This window comes from Aspergillus niger (genome assembly GCF_000002855.4).
Source record: "Aspergillus niger supercontig An18".
NCBI classification, from domain to species: domain Eukaryota; kingdom Fungi; phylum Ascomycota; class Eurotiomycetes; order Eurotiales; family Aspergillaceae; genus Aspergillus; species Aspergillus niger.
This window is the reverse complement of record NT_166533.1, coordinates 89,033-104,563: the sequence shown is the minus strand read 5'-3', so window position 1 is coordinate 104,563 and position 15,531 is coordinate 89,033. Positions and strand designations below refer to the sequence as shown.

General features: G+C 53.1%; 6 protein-coding genes across 6 annotated transcripts; 3 read left to right on the top strand and 3 right to left on the bottom strand.

The window, feature by feature from the left end:
• Positions 1 to 927: 927 nt before the first annotated feature.
• Positions 928 to 2,401, bottom strand: An18g00510 (uncharacterized protein; the record flags this gene model as incomplete). The annotated part of the gene is made up of 2 exons (XM_001398483.1): positions 928 to 2,202; positions 2,264 to 2,401. 2 exons carry the CDS (start codon positions 2,399 to 2,401, stop codon positions 928 to 930), a joined length of 1,413 nt encoding a protein of 470 aa, XP_001398520.1.
• Positions 2,402 to 3,889: 1,488 nt separating this feature from the next.
• On the top strand, positions 3,890 to 5,890 carry An18g00500 (uncharacterized protein; the record flags this gene model as incomplete). Its single annotated transcript, XM_001398482.3, has 5 exons — positions 3,890 to 3,930; positions 4,062 to 4,146; positions 4,383 to 4,622; positions 4,692 to 5,267; positions 5,342 to 5,890. 5 exons carry the CDS (start codon positions 3,890 to 3,892, stop codon positions 5,888 to 5,890), a joined length of 1,491 nt encoding a protein of 496 aa, XP_001398519.3.
• A 922-nt stretch (positions 5,891 to 6,812) lies between these two features.
• Positions 6,813 to 7,869, top strand: An18g00490 (uncharacterized protein; the record flags this gene model as incomplete). The annotated part of the gene is made up of 3 exons (XM_059745552.1): positions 6,813 to 7,514; positions 7,627 to 7,734; positions 7,846 to 7,869. 3 exons carry the CDS (start codon positions 6,813 to 6,815, stop codon positions 7,867 to 7,869), a joined length of 834 nt encoding a protein of 277 aa, XP_059602871.1.
• Positions 7,870 to 9,859: 1,990 nt separating this feature from the next.
• An18g00480 (uncharacterized protein) lies at positions 9,860 to 11,694 on the bottom strand (the record flags this gene model as incomplete). The annotated part of the gene is made up of 3 exons (XM_059745551.1): positions 9,860 to 10,663; positions 10,774 to 11,447; positions 11,511 to 11,694. The coding sequence occupies 3 exons, from the start codon at positions 11,692 to 11,694 to the stop codon at positions 9,860 to 9,862; spliced, it is 1,662 nt and encodes a 553-aa protein (XP_059602870.1).
• A 534-nt stretch (positions 11,695 to 12,228) lies between these two features.
• An18g00470 (uncharacterized protein) lies at positions 12,229 to 13,090 on the top strand (the record flags this gene model as incomplete). Its single annotated transcript, XM_059745550.1, has 3 exons — positions 12,229 to 12,316; positions 12,354 to 12,827; positions 12,882 to 13,090. The coding sequence occupies 3 exons, from the start codon at positions 12,229 to 12,231 to the stop codon at positions 13,088 to 13,090; spliced, it is 771 nt and encodes a 256-aa protein (XP_059602869.1).
• Positions 13,091 to 13,246: 156 nt separating this feature from the next.
• On the bottom strand, positions 13,247 to 15,274 carry An18g00460 (uncharacterized protein; the record flags this gene model as incomplete). Its single annotated transcript, XM_001398478.3, has 1 exon — positions 13,247 to 15,274. One exon carries the CDS (start codon positions 15,272 to 15,274, stop codon positions 13,247 to 13,249), a length of 2,028 nt encoding a protein of 675 aa, XP_001398515.3.
• Between the last annotated feature and the right edge of the window lie 257 nt (positions 15,275 to 15,531).

Genomic DNA, 15,531 nt, shown 5'->3' with positions numbered 1-15,531 from the left:
TGGAGGTGAATAAGGGAAGCGATTGAGATTCCATATTCAGATATTGCTGCTGCTGCTACTCATCCTACCCACCTACTCCCACCCACACCCCTCCCCCTTTCCCACCGCCGAGTGATCTCTGCTGTTCACTGCAATCTGCGAGCTTCGTCCTCAGTAACTTGGCCGGCCGATCCATGACTGTCTCAGGAGGTTCTGCAGTTACTCTTCTAGACCGTAAGATTGCACGACTTTCCGCGGGATGCTTGGGTCACTTGCGGCCACACTAGTCTGCCCCTTCGCTTTCTCCTCCGGCATGGGATGCTGGCCAAGTCTGATAACTGAGCAACAGCTGGATATTTCGGTTCTATTTGCCCAGCATGCGTCTGGCATATAACTCCAAAGTTCGAAAGTGTTCGACGTAGGAGGCTTGACCCATTCCCCCTTACGGGAGCCGGGCGAGCAAAGCAGGCAAGTCAGACTTCCGACGACCTCCCGGCAGGCAAGGGACTCGTGGGAGCCACCATCGGAATCCGACCTTGCTGCACCGGCGGCATGTGGCGGACAAAGCCATCCTGTATGAGCCCAAAGCATGTACGAACTTGACATGGCGTTGCTGAAAAAAAGGGATCTATCTATATCTTGGCCGATCACGCAAACGCGTAACTTGAGGGAGGACGAGCCTCACTGAAGCTCTTGGCTGCTTCCCGGTAAAATTAATATTGATCTAGCAGGTTCTTCTCTCGTTTGGCCTTAATATTCCGAACGCAGAATCCATTGTTCAAAGTAATGAAAGGCAAGATTTTCCTAGGAGACAGGGGTGGTTGTTTAGCTACGGTGTGTAGCCCATGAATGAAGATGTATTTTGTCTTCTTTTACATTTTTTACATACTCAAATATACTCGGGGTCTTGAACCGAATCCATATCTATAGCACTGAACTGCTAGCTAACTAAATCTGAACATCTTCCTCGGGAAGCAGGTTCAACCACTTCTTGAACACATTCTTTGGGTCGTACTGTTTCTTCAGCTTCTGCAGCCGCGGCAGGTTGTCCCCATAGACATCCTTTGCTCGGCCGTCACTATGCGAGTAGTTGGCATATGCTCGGGCATGGGCACCACCACCGGCACGATCGCCAACCTTCCGCATGAGGGCGCGCTGTGTCTCGCGCATTATCTTGTCCAAGCTGGGATCTTCCCAGCGGAACGCACAACCCACATTGTACCATGGACCCCGGGTCGAATAGGACATGGTATCCTTGGGCACCTGAATGGCCTTCTTGTGCGAAACCAGCTCGAAGAGAACGGCGGTGGCACTGACCCCATCGTAGGTCTTGATCATCGTGCCGTAGTCCTCCAGTAGTTCCTGGAAGAACTCGACCTGCAGAGGCAGCTTGACGAAGGCCCCGCTGAACGACTTGCGACCCCCATACGTGGCGATGGGGTTCTGGATGCTATTCAGCTGCTCATACGGCATCATTTTTGCCGTGTTAATGGTGGGTCCCAGTTTTAGAATGGGGTTAAATTGCCTCTCGGCCTCCTCCTGGGGTCCATTGTAGAAGATGGCCGCCACGATACTCACCCGGCCAGGGGGCATGGCACCGCAGAAACCAAAGAAGATGCCCATGTCCCCTTTGTTGGTGTCATCCTCGAAGTGGTTGACAAACTCAATGATCTGGGGCAGACACTGCGCCGGCCAGCTCAGCAGGCCCGCATACACTTCGTTCTTCTGCTCATAGGCCTGGAAGATAAACTCGGTGGTGACGCCGAAATTTTGACCAGCACCACGAATGGCCCAGAACAGATCCGGATTCTCCGTCTCGGAAGTCTTCAGAATACGACCATCCGCCACCACGACGGTGGCTCCCAGCAAGTTGTCAATGGTCAACCCGTAGCGGCCTGTCAACCAGCCATAACCTCCTCCCAGGGTCAGCCCACCAACCCCCGTGTGGTTGACGGTGCCGCCGACAGTGGCCAGCTTGTAGGGAGCTGCTGCACGGTCGATATCCTCCCACACGGTGCCTCCCTGGGCCGTGATTGTTTTGCGTTCGGGGTCCACCACCACGCCGCGCATTTTGGTCATACTGATAACAATCCCCCCTTCCGTTGCGGAGGCGCCGCTAGTGGAGTGACCGCCATTGTGAACCACCATAGGTATCTGGTGATTGCTCGCAAAGACCACGGTTAGCGAGACCTCCTCGGCCGTGGTGGGAAGGACTACGGCTCCCTATAACCATTCACAGTCAGTATAACATCAATCGAGTGTTTCTTCCTCAAGGGCCACTGACGGCTTTCTTTTCGCATGTGTCACTCCAGCGTCTGATGCCTTCCGCGTATCCGGGTTCACCCTCGGTGAGGACCTCAGCGTTGGTACCCGCCAGCAGCTGGCGCAGTTTAATGACTTCCGAGGGAGTAATCGAATGCATGATGGGAAAATAATGGCCTAGTCAACGGCGATGTGAGAGTCAAACTTGTTGCTATCAGGCTGCTGTAGGCTTAATGAACGGAATAGTTCAACTGGAGAGATAAGGAGAAGATTTAGAGCATGAACCGGAGGTGAACCATTTGACAAGGCCCTTCTTCGACAGGGTTCAGCGCGAATGCCGGGGCGGATATACTCTATAATCCCGGTGCCTGATTTCGTGCAGGCAGGAGACGAAATCGAAGCAATCGACTTTTGTCTCCATTGTTCCAGTGCTGTTCTTCATCCCCAGACACCCTTACTTTGGCCTCATTTGGTGGTACGCCCTTCATCATTGCAGATTGGTAGCATCTCGGATATTGCATGATCATCAACCCGATTAGGACTGGATCTACTAAGGAGGGCTTTCAATCCCCGTGAAACAACAGCATGTTGAACGTCTCAGTGTGTGATCAATGATTGGCTGGAAGGTCATGCCAGCATTCTTCGATATAGCAGGCGGCATCTCTGGGGGAATTTTAAAGTTAACTTCAGTTTGACAGAGTGCGGAAAGACCGCCAGCGTTGCACTGGACCTCTTGGCTTTGCCAGCCCATTGATATTGCAAGAAATTATACTAATTTGCAGTTGCTGGACGACCTTATATATTTCTCCTAGACGAAGCAGTATTGTCTGTGATATATTTATCACAAGTGGACCATCAAACGACGATCCTCTCGCACTGTGCCAAAGTATGCGAATTACTTTAATTGCGAACACTAGCTTTGGAGTTCAATATCGTCCATAAAGGGAACCCGGGGAAAGCCCCCTGCATCGAAGGCCACGCTCGATGCGTGTAAATATATGAGATCTTTACATGCACACTCGGAAACTTTTGTGGATATGGCGAACCTGACCGTTTACTCCGGCTTTCCACCTCTTGCGCACACCGTCAAGATAAGGCTATGCACATCACGTAAAGAATAGTCGTGACTGTCTCCCCGGAGTGCTCCGGTATCAGACCAAGCCGGACTATGATGTTTCAAAGTTGACAAAACCAATCGTATTCATTGGGTCCGCGGAGAATCCTCACGACACTACTAAGTAGTTAGGCATGATCTAAGTCAAGCCAGAGAGGGCGGTACGAATGGGGTGCAAGGACTCGGATGGTGCATGGCGCCAGTGAAACTTTGAATCTAGCAGTGGAGGCACTTCTGGCCGAATTGACTCAGGTGTCGAAGTGTCAGGTGAGCGCCAATCTAGATCTTGGCCGACTCGCTGGTAGTTGGCTTCAGACCGCAGCGAGTTCAGCCAAGAAACTGATCTGTCAGTTTTGTCGGCCCGAGTAAGCATTTCGACATGCGAGGAGATTGTCGATCTCCAGCGGCAGCCAATTCAGGTCAACGGCAGTTTCTTCTGCATCTGCTCCGGGGGAATGTGCATATGTAGGGGATTCCGTTGCTTTTACCCTCTAAGGACATAAACCAGGTGGGAAGCTACCCACCGCCACCATCATGGGTGGCACCGGCGTGCCTACCTTCGAGCCCAAAATGCGGTGGGCATTCCTGCAGCCACTGCCGCGACATGGATGCTACCTGTATTGTCTCCCCGCACCAGGTATCTTGAAAATCCTCCTAGGAACTAAAGAAGCTGGTAGAATTTGCTCTTCGTAGCCAATCTTTGCAGATCATCGGTCTCGAACTACCCGTCTTGGGGTGCCCTGACTCCGCGCGCGTTTTCTGCGGCGCAACCGGCCCACCCTAGACCAAGCGTAGGCCCCAAGAACTTTTATGTCTTGAGCAGGAACCAGATGAGCAATTCTGGACCTGGATTATCCGTCTCTCGCTTCAACCCTCGTTTACATCTCAGGATCTGTCTAACCTCTGATTATCCCTGATGGCGAGCATGATTGAGGCTATCCAAGCCCGTTTGGCCGATGACGAGCATTTGCTCGCACAGCCCATGATCGTGGCAGGAGCTCTCTTCTTCTTGCTGGTGGTCTTCCAGTTGCGCCGAGCTGGAGGCTCGAAAGCCTTCCCCTCTCCCCGACTGGGATATCCTCTAGTCGGCGATGCATTGGCCTTTCTGAATCGCCCGGTCGCCTTCGTGCAAGACGCGACACGCAAGTGTGGCCCCATCTTTCATGTCAAGATATTGTTTGCCAACATTGTCTACTTGAGAGGTACCCAGCTCAATCGTATGTACGTGGATGTCAAGGAGGACATCTGGTCGTTTGGTGGCGGAATTGTAGGCATTAGTTCCCTCTCTCCATTCTCTCCACCGTAAAAGAGGGAACAAACTTCTGACATTGTACAGGGCATATTCTTGAAGAAGATTGCCATCCCTGGGTATTTTGACCATTTCCGCAATCTCGTGGGCTCGCTGAATCGCGGCATCAATCGCAAGGTGACCCTGGATCGTTACACCGAGCTTGCAGGCGAGGAGGCCGATAAGGCACTGCTCAAATGGAGCCAGCAATCGGACGTCAAAGTGTTCGAAGAGGCGTCCAAGTATGTCCACCGTGTGATTGTACGGACTCTCATGGGACAGGACTTCTACGATGAACACATAGACGAGCTCTACGATCTCCTGCACCGGATGGAGGACGAGATAGGCCACCCACTGAATCTTTTACTGCCGGACTGGTTTCCTCACCCTCCAGCACGACGACTGGGCAAGGCCAGAGATCGCTTCGCCGAGATATTTGCCCAGCAGATGGCGATCCGTCGCCAGAACCCTGAAAAATGGAAGGGTTCGCTGGACTATATCACCTATACATTGGAAGATCCGCGGACGGCCCATCTGCAAGAATACTATCCGTCGCACCATACAGTGCTCATGTTCGCCGCTCACACGAGCACTGTGGCTAGCATTGCCTGGACCGCCATGGAGGTCTGTTTGTTCCTTGCCGGATATATTTACCCTCTCCTAGCCCACTAGTATCACCGAACTGACACTATTCGCAGCTTATCCGGAACCCAGAGTATGTGGAGGCCATTCGGCAGTCATTCCAAACGAATGAGGACGTTCACCAGTCTCCCGTGCTACTGGCATGCGTCAAGGAGAGTGGCCGCCACTACTCGGGTGTGCACATGTGGCGTACAACCCACCGCCCTGTACAGCTGGAGGATGGCTACACGGTCCCCGAAAACTGGGTAGTATGCACCTCGCCTTATCTCACCCACCATGACCCCGAGATTTATGAGCAGCCGCAGCAGTGGCTGCCGGAGCGGTGGCTGCGTCCAACGGCGCGTTTACAGAACCTTAATAATGCCACCGACGCGGCGTTCCTGCAATTCGGCGCGGGCTCCCACCGGTGCCCGGGGGAGAATATGGCTGGCATCATCGCGCGCGAACTGGTGTCGCGCCTGGTCAAGAACTACGATTTCCAATGGGGAAGCCAGGGGCCGGCCAAAATCGATGTCTCCAATATGGACTTCAGCAAAGTCGGCAGTCCATGGCTGCAAGGCGATGCGCTTATTCGGATCCAGCCCCGGAAATCTGCGGCTATGTGAACGAATTAGTGTTGAGGGGGAGGAATAAGGGGGACACTGGCAGATTGAATGCTATGGTGATACGTCATTCAGGTTTAGACATTTTCGTTATTTAGACAAAGAATCGAATATGGATTTAGCTCCTACTGAAGTATTCAACCATGCGTAAGAGAGTCCTCTAATGTCCCTGCTTTGCATTGTCGACGCTGGTGCTGGTTCTGGTGCTGGTGCTAAACTGAAACACTATCAAGACTGAAGCGCTTCTCGTCACACTTGACACAAGTGTCATAGTAAGGGATGGTGATAACAATGGCCCTTACCACCCTTAGGCTAGTGTGTTAGAGGGCTTAGAGCTTACTTTGATAATTGAATGTCACGTGAACCTTAGATAGAACGTACCCGCCACCGCTAGTTTGGAGCCTGTATAGCTGAATCTCTCGCTGTTCTTCTCCAGTCAACGGATGCAAGGCACGACAATCGAAGGACATGGATTCACCCCTTCTGGTAGCTACAGTGCGGATCGCCATTGCCCTCCATAGCCTGCAGAGAGTGGCAGAAATACCAGGTCTGCATGCAAACAACGAAGATAAGGAGGGCCTCGAAAGGGAGGTCGCCTCTGGGTTCTGCGGCCATCTGCACCTGTCTCGCCGTCGCATTACGAAGTCTACAAGAACAGGAAACAGTACAAACTTGCCGAACTTGAAAGGACATTGTGAGTGATACTTAAGAAGTACCGGCAGATTGCAATGAACAAAACCCGGACTCCTTTTTCACCCAAAGCCCAATCAAGCGGTTGCTGAGCTTCTTCCCCTTGGCTTATCATCTGGGCTCTCTCACCACCACCTGTTCTATCCATCTTTATTGCCTCGAGAATATCTCTCAGTTCTTTACTTCCTGCTATTTGTTATTCTCCCTCTCCCCTTTCTCCAGACATCGTTGCACAATGGTTCCCAAGGCCGATGTTCAGGTCCTGATCGTTGGCGGCGGTATTGCTGGGTTGACACTGGCCAATATCTGTAAGAAAATTGGGCTCAGCTACAAGGTACTCGAGCGCACGGCCGAGGTAACCCCCGTGGGTGCGGGCATCTCGCTGGCCCCGAATGCCCTCCGGTTACTTGACCAACTCGGCTTCATGGACATCATTCGGAAGGAAGGCCAGCCGCTACGAAAAATCCAGGTCTACCGCAACACGACCCGATGGAGTCTACTTGACTTTGAATGGCTCGAGCCAACATATGGCTATTCAATGTACTCGATGCCGCGACACAGCATGCACCGCGCCTTGTACCATCGGGCGGATCCGGAGCACGTCATCCTGGGGGCTGAAGTTGTTGGCATCGAGGATGAGCCCAATTCGCCAACAGTCAAGGTTCGTCTGGCCGATGGCCGCGAGTTCAGCGGTGAGGTGCTCGTGGGAGCCGATGGCATCCGGTCGATCGTACGGCGGCTCCTTGCCGACAAGCAAGGGCTGGCAGGCGTCAACACCATCCGGTTCACCGGACGCACCCACATGACGGGCATCTCGTATCCGCTGGAGCATCTCGGGCCTAACGATCTCGGCGTGGCAACCTGGGTTTTCTACGATGACTGTATCCTCACCTCTTGGCCGTGCACTGAAAATCGTCAATGGTTTGTCGGTGTCAAGGTCCGTCACTCCCTTGCAACCTCCTCCACCACCTCCTCCTTCCTTCTTCGCCTGACTCTGTCTCACTTGTCACCAATGGACTCAAAACTAATGAGCGTAATTGCTGGATTAGTCCTCCGAAGCCAAGACCACGACACGATCCACCTGGAAAGGTGCCACTAAGGAAATGATCAACGAAAGTTACGGACACCGCTTCCATCCGTTTGGCAAGAATTACACCGTACGCGATGGCATGTCTCACTCATTTCTTTGCTTCCCCTCCCCCTTCTTTCTACCTCCTCTTCCCCCTTTCTTCCCAAAAATATTCTGACTGACTCGCTCTCACCTGCAGTGGTCGATGTGGCGGAACGCGTGACGGCGAGTGATGTTTTTGAAGAAACTGCTTTTCCCAAGATGGCCCATGGCCGCGTGGCCCTGGTGGGAGACTGTAAGGAGTCAACTCGATTCTCACAAGCGAAACGCAAATTAATATGAGTGGGCCGGAGACTAACGCAACATTTTCTTATTTAGCGGCGCACTCCATGACATCGTTCATTGGTCAGGTAAATTTTCATTTCCTCCGAGGCAATTCCTTCCGCCAGGGGGAGGGGTAACGGAGACACACCGGCTAACCAGAATTCCACTCTGCAGGGCGCTTGCCAGGCGATTGAAGACGTGGGGGAATTGGCCAACATGCTGCACACCTACTTCGCCGGCCAGTCGGGCAATCCGCAGGTGCTGCGGGATTTGTTGACGGACTTCCGCAAGAGTCGAGAGCCACGGGCACGCAACCTCGTGTACTATTCAAGTATCTTCGCACAGGTGCATACAGGGCGCCTCCCGTACGGATTGGGGCCACTGGCACGCCGGCTTGCCTTCTCCTATGCCCCTGTCTGGTGTTGGAAATGGGCTTGCAATCCGCTGTACGGCTACCAGCCGCGCGTACACGCGTTGGACCTGTTGTCGCGGTAGACCTATGTCTTTTGAACTTCTATAGAAAGCATAATATAGCAATCGCATTTTGGTCTATATACTCTCATCCTCTTCAGTATATCCATTATATATCCCTTTCTGCAAATTTTCGCGTCTATCGAATCAAAATTTGTTCCTGATTATTCCAAGTGTTACTTTTTTTTCTTTCTCATTTGCTGGTAATGTTTTCCTTTTCCCGGTGGTGGGGAAGGCTGGGAGAAACTTCTGGCAGGATGCTAAACCCACGTGCTGCTATTCGTGGGAATTTCGAGCAAGGGGCATGCAAGGGAGCAAGCCTACAAGAATGGTTCAATGGTTTACACCTGAACGATAGTATATGCTGACCGGACTGATGGTGTGAGATGCTGAGGAGATCGAGGAGGGTACTTGTGAAAGAACAAGAGTTACAGTAGCAAGCTATAGGCCTAAACTGCTTTCTGTTCAAGCCTGTCTGTAGTGAAGAGATAGCCACTGGATCTAGCATTTAAATAGTGATCTTCTTGGTCTTCCTAGTAGTATATATTCCTATGTGTGAGGGATATGTTATTTCCTATTGGCTCACTTGCGGAGTCAGCTTATAAGATATCTTGACTTCAGTTGAAGAAGTGCCTATACAGTGGTTGAATGTATCCAACATAACGCAAGCCCAAAGGATTGTGGATGCTGATATTTATTTAATACTGGTAAATAGAAGGAAGCCTTCTATGATCTAGTGTATCTTATAGGTCTATGTTGACTCAAGCACCAGGAGAAAGTTGATTTAGAGTTAGATCCAGAATATTTATATCGTACGGATAGTCTTGAAATATATAATCACTGTGATATGTCCCTTGATGAGTTTAACAGATTATATATAGGTATTTCTTGACTGGTATTTATAACACATTTAATAATGCTTCCAGAGAATTTGAGGGATAGTAATCCATTTATTAGTTGAGTGAAGGTTGGGGTCGTGTGAAGCTCAAACAAACTTCTTGGATGCTGTATTTAGAGTTTTCGGCTCTACCCAAAATCCCTGGGAAGTCTTAGTTTGGAGAATCTAAACACGATCCTTCTATCTTTTAGTTGATTCTCAACGGCATTTAACAAAGTTGTGCAGATTTGACAGTGTCTACGACGAACAGCATACCAGGGTCCTCGAATGGCTGCCTCACGATATCACGGTGGGCCTATTTCTTCTACAACTAAGCTACATGATGCAATGAAAAACAACGATAAGAGGATACTATACGTTAACTCCATGACTTTCTACATAGTGTTTCCGATCTGAAAGATGAAGCAAGAATTAACTCTACACGAAATTCCATTGCATCTATCATTAGTATTATTATAAAGTGTCATATTGTGTAACTGGAATCATTCCCCGCAAAGGTTACTTTTCCAAGGCAATGGGCTTAGGTTGCAAACCGACTGCGACTTCGCAATGCCGGTCCAAACCAGTAGAGCACCAGCACTCCCGCGATGCAACCTACTGTCAGACCAGCCAGCAAGGTCGTGCCCCGCGCCACTCCCAGTCGAGCATACAACGGGCCGGACCACAGAATGGCTGCAAAGGCCAGACTGGCACGCGCCAGATCATTGATGGCAAACAGACTAGCGCTGTACTTCGGATACGCTACGGACAGGTAGCTGAAAATACACTGCAGCACCAGCGTCATGCCAGATACCTCGATCACCAAGCCGATGGTAGGTACAATCCAGTGGATGCTAGCCCGCGAGGTCCAGGCGAACAGAAAGAGTCCCACGGGGATGAACACGCTGCCGACAATGGCGGGGATAAGCCGGTGCTCAGGATGGGGGAATTGACCGCGCCGGAAGGCCTTGTTCAGCGAGATATGCACAAAGGCATAGTAAAAGGGAAGCGTGAGCAGCGTGCCGATCACACAGCCGAGGAAGATCAGCCCCAGCTCGCCCAGGCTCATGTGGTAGATGTCCAGGTATACCAGCGGTAGCACCTCGAAGTAGGAGTAGAAGATGGCGTACACTAACCCAATATAGACCGTCGTGAAGAGCACGGACGGGTCTAGGGCATTGACTTTCCATGGAATCACCAGCGCAGCATAGGCGACCTGCATGGGACTCTCGTTCTGCGACTCAATCTCCGACCGCGACCGGATGGCCGTGTTGCCCGTTAACTGACGCAACCGCTTGGCCCGCAGATGTAAGATGGCCGGTGCAGATGTTTCAGGGAGGAAAATCTGGTTTCAACAAGAGAAGGAAAAGGAGACGATGGTCAGCACAAGAGGTTGTCCGCTAATGATAATCATGGCCACCATTCGCCATGAGAGAAGTAGTAGCGAGCACTTACCAGGGCGACAAAGCACAGCGCGGCTGCCCATAGGATCTCCCACATGGACCAGTGCCAGCCCTTTACGGGAACACTGAACCCCGAGATTGTCGGCGCAATGGCGGGACCAGCAATGGAGCATGCTCCCCAGATGTATAGACCGTAAGGGAGGTTCGGGATTGAGGTCACATCCGCCAGGGATGCACCTCCCGTGGCCAGTCCGGGGGAGCCGAAGAAGCCTTGCAAGTAACGCAGGATCAGGAACCCTGGCACGTTGTTGACCAGGGCTGTGGGGATGGCGAGGATCAGGAAGATGGTGATGGAGATCACATACGGTGGGTTGCGACCCACAGAGGGCACTTCGGACATAGGACTCCAGATCATTGGGCCCATGCCGTAGCCCAGCACATACAGAGCCAGCCCCAGGGCGCTAATGGTTTGCGTCACCCCGAAGATAGTCTCGAATTCTCCCTCGGCCGAAGAGAAGATGGCAGCAGCCATGAAGACCAGAAAGGTGAACAGATTCACTTCGACATACACCAACAACTTGGCCGCGAAAGACCAGTTGTGTGGATTGTCCGGGTCATCGGAGGAGTACCAATCCACCACAATGGTCCCGTCCGGCGTCACCTCGGGATCAATCCACGACGATGATGACTGCGCCGATGATTCGGGCGGCGTTGGGAGGGCAACCCCTTGAATCCCATCAACTTCCTTGCACTCCTCGTCGGGGGGTAGCGCATGGCTAAACAACGTACTTCCATCCGCATCCGAGGTGTTCTTCTTCTCCTGTGACGGCTGGACTGGCCGGTTGTTGACTGCCTGCTGGTATGGCGCAGGCAGCGTGAAGTTGGCGCTGAGTTCGCGCGGCTTGAATAGACGGCCCCCAGATACGAGGTAGACGATTCTGCCAAAGGCCGAGTTGGCGAATAGATGTGGCATGGCCGTTGCAGTGTTGATGCTTGGACAGAGCAAATGAAGCAAAAGAGCCCACAAGGAGGGCCTCACCTCTGTATGTACTTCACTGGCAAATTTGGGGGAATAAGGGAGAAAAGGGGCTGGCAGGGAGCTTGAGAAGCTTCAGACCGCTTCCTCCCAATTTCCTTCCCTCTCAACTTCAGCCCTAGAAGGAATGCAAGGGGGAGGCGTTTCCATGGCCGCAAAGCTAGTCCTGTTTCCGAGGAATGCCAGCAACGATCGTCAAGGTTCCATGGTTGCATCGCCGGACAGGGATGAAACCGGGATGCCACCGTGTCTCCCGGTTGGCGTTTCCACTCCCCCTTCCCCATAAAAAAGGATGAGCTCATGGCGATGCAAGCCCTACTATACGCAGGCAATGCAATCACCGGAAATGGCAGTCCTCTCCCGGGGGCTGGGACGGGATAGTGAAATAAGCATTCATATTCTCCATATCCCTTCCGGCCAAATCTCCTTGTTTATATGGGCAACATTGATTGTGACAGCAAGTGTTAAAGCATGACTTCTCTTCCTCCAGCCCAATGCTGCATCGCTGGCCATCTGCACAGTGGCACTCCCAAGGGGGAATTGAAGAAAATAGATGACAGTAAGGCACTTCCTTGCACCATCCTGATATCCTCTAGGTCGCATCCTAATGTACATGCTTCCTGCACCAGTCCTCACCTACGTGTCTTACCCTCCCAACAAATCAACTCAGAATGCCATCCTATTTCTCTCCGACATCTTCGGCCCCAAACTGGTTAATTCCCAGCTGATTGCCGACCAATTTGCCGCCAATGGCTACTTCGTGGTCCTGCCCGACCTGTTTCATGGCGATCCGGTCCCCGTCGAGCGCGAGGGGAATTTCGACGTCATGGCCTGGCTGCAGAACCACCTCCCGCCCGTGACAGACCCAGTCATTGACAGAACCATTCGATACATGCGCCAGGAACAGGGCTGTCAGCGCATTGGAGGGGTTGGATACTGCTATGGGGGCAAGTACGTCGCTCGTTACCTCAAACCCGGTCTGTTGGACGTAGGCTATATGGCCCATCCCACCCATGTGGAGGTGGATGAGTTGAAAGGTATTCAGGGCCCATTGAGCATTTCTGCCGCATGTAAGTTGTATGATTGAATGTTCGGCCAAAAAGATAGAGACTGATTTCTCATAGCGTCGGATTATCTCTTCCCGACCGAGAAGCGTCGCGAGAGCGAAGATATCTTGTCCGAGCTGGGCCACCCTTACGAGATAACAGTGTATTCTCATGTCGAGCATGGATATGCTGTTCGCTGTAACATGGATATTAAGCAGCAGAGAGTGGCTAAGGAGAAGAGTTTCGCCCAGGCAGTTGGCTGGTTTGATGCTTATTTGAAGGAGTGAGCACGATGCCAGGAACCGAAGGATAAGAGAACAATGGACTTCTGTATCTATTCTTCTGCAGCAAGCAGACCCGATAAATCTCTATCAGATAAGACGCAAGCGCGTTGTAAACCTATGTACATGTTTGAAAGAGCATCTCCCGGCCGATGTCATTCTTCAGGCCGCCGCCAAGAGATCGTTTGGGATATACAACGGCATAGTGTCCTCCCATCGACTCTGCGTCAGCACTGTCCAGTTCGATCCATCCGCCTCCATCTGCATGATAAAAGGGTACGGTTGCTGATTGTTGTCGTAGATGGTCGCCTCGTCCTGGAAGCCGAACATGCCCGTCGCCCAGGCAATCTTGCCCTCGTGGGTCCAGACAGCGTGGGCATCATTGCACGCCAATTTTGTCAGCTGCCTCACATCACTGCCGTCCACGGCCATGGTCATGACATCGTAGTTGTCATCCAACGGTCCGGAGATGGGCCAGCTGGTGCGACGGGTGAACACAATACGGTTGGAGCCATCGGGAGCGAACATGGGAGTGTTGTCCCAGGAAGAGCTGAGGGCCACCACGTCGCCCGTCGTCAAGTCCATGCGGCGCAGACCTAGCGGGATGGGATCCTCACTGGCGCTGTAGGCGAACTCACGCCAGACCAGCCAGCGGCCATCGGGCGAGATGGTGGGGAAGCCGGCGTTGGTGCTGCCGTTGGTCATGGATCGCGCCCACGAGCCGTTGGCAGCCACCAGGTACACCCAGCCTGGGTTGGCATAGCGATACTCGAACCAGTCACCCAGACCGACAGCCAGGACTTCGCCATCGCCGCGCCACGAGCCCTGGAAGGTGCCGTTGGTATTGGAGCTGTTGACGCGGACGGGAAAGCGGGAGCCATCGAAGATGTCATTCGAGCCGGTGCCGTCAGCGTTCATGGTCACCAGCGAGGAGTTCACCGTCTGCTGTGAGGTGTAGACCACCTTGCCCTGGGCGGACATTTGGGGGAATACGTCGCTGAAGCGGTACTCCCAGTCCTTGCTCCAGCTGTACAGCGGCTTGTTAATGGGCCGGACGGGGTCCCACTCCACGTGCTCATAGACCATATGGCCGCCATCGGGGGACCAAGCGGGCGAGCGATGATAGCCCACGAGCGAGGCGTTGCGGTAGGCGGCACTCACGCTACCCTGGGGCTGCGCGGCTGTGTAGTTGATAGAGCCCGGGTAGGTAGCATTGGTGAGCAGGCTCTTGACCAGATAACCAATGGTCTGGTTGTCAACATACTGAGGAAACAGTTTGATGCCGCCGGACTCTCCCGATGCATGCACCTGCCGGTCAGTCCCCGTGGCAAAGTCCACAGACACGATGGCAGTATTGACATCGTAGAAAGCGGGTTCGGCCACGCGCGCATAGTAGGTGAGCTCCATGGGGAGTTCATAGAAGACGATGCGGTTGCCATCGGGCGAGAATTTAGGCGAACCCTGACAGTACCCTGTGCGGTTGGCCACCCGACGGAAGCCAGTGCCGTCCGGACGGATGGCATAGATGGACAACTCCTGCGTGTGCTCCCAGCCGCTGATGTTGTTATGCCCTCGCCATGGAGTGTTGCGATCCGAGGTGAAGACCAGCCACTCGCCATCAGGCGACCAAGCAGGCCGGAAGTGGCCATCGGGGAGGGTGTAATCACCTGCGACCTCGGTGGAGTTGGTGACATTCCACAATGCGCCAGTGTCCAGATTCTGGATCCAGATGTTGCTCTTGTAATTACCGAGGGTGCCAGCAAAGGCCACAAGACTGCCATTGGGGGAGATGGCTCCGGCATCCTCCACAGCAGGGCTCGTGGCAATGGGCTGCAAGTCGGTGCCATTGGGACGGACACGGTACAAATCCGACTGACCGTCTCCAGCACGCTCGCTGGTGAAGACAATCCATTCGCCGTCTGGAGACCATTGCGCATGGTAGTCAAAGGTGCTCTCATTGCCCAGCAGCAGCCGGGGGTTGGAGCCGTCCGCATTGGCGACGTAGAGCTCCGAGATGCCCGGTGCAATGCGATTCATCAGCATCGCCCCCTTCTTTCCGGCAACAGGAGTGCCGCGGGCTCCCAGACTTGACGGCGGCTCATCCGAGCGCGCCATATTGGCGTATGGACATGATCCTGCTGCAGCAAGCCCGCTCAGGAGAGGGAAAAAAAGAAGAGAGGAGAAACGCATCCTGATGCGGTGCCAACTTGGAGGCGACAACGGCGAACTATGTTGATGCAGGAACCACGACTTCCAGAGAATTGGGCAGATGGGCGTGGCCCTACTTAAGCTTCACGCTGCTGTGGAGCGTCTCATGGCGAGAGCATTGATCGATAGGCGTTGGGGCTTGCTCGGAAGAAGACCTCGGGCTTCGCAATAGCCTTCCCAATGAGGTAGGGAATGTCGCTGATGAGTTTGTCGAAGTTGGGCTCCCGTTATTGGCCTTC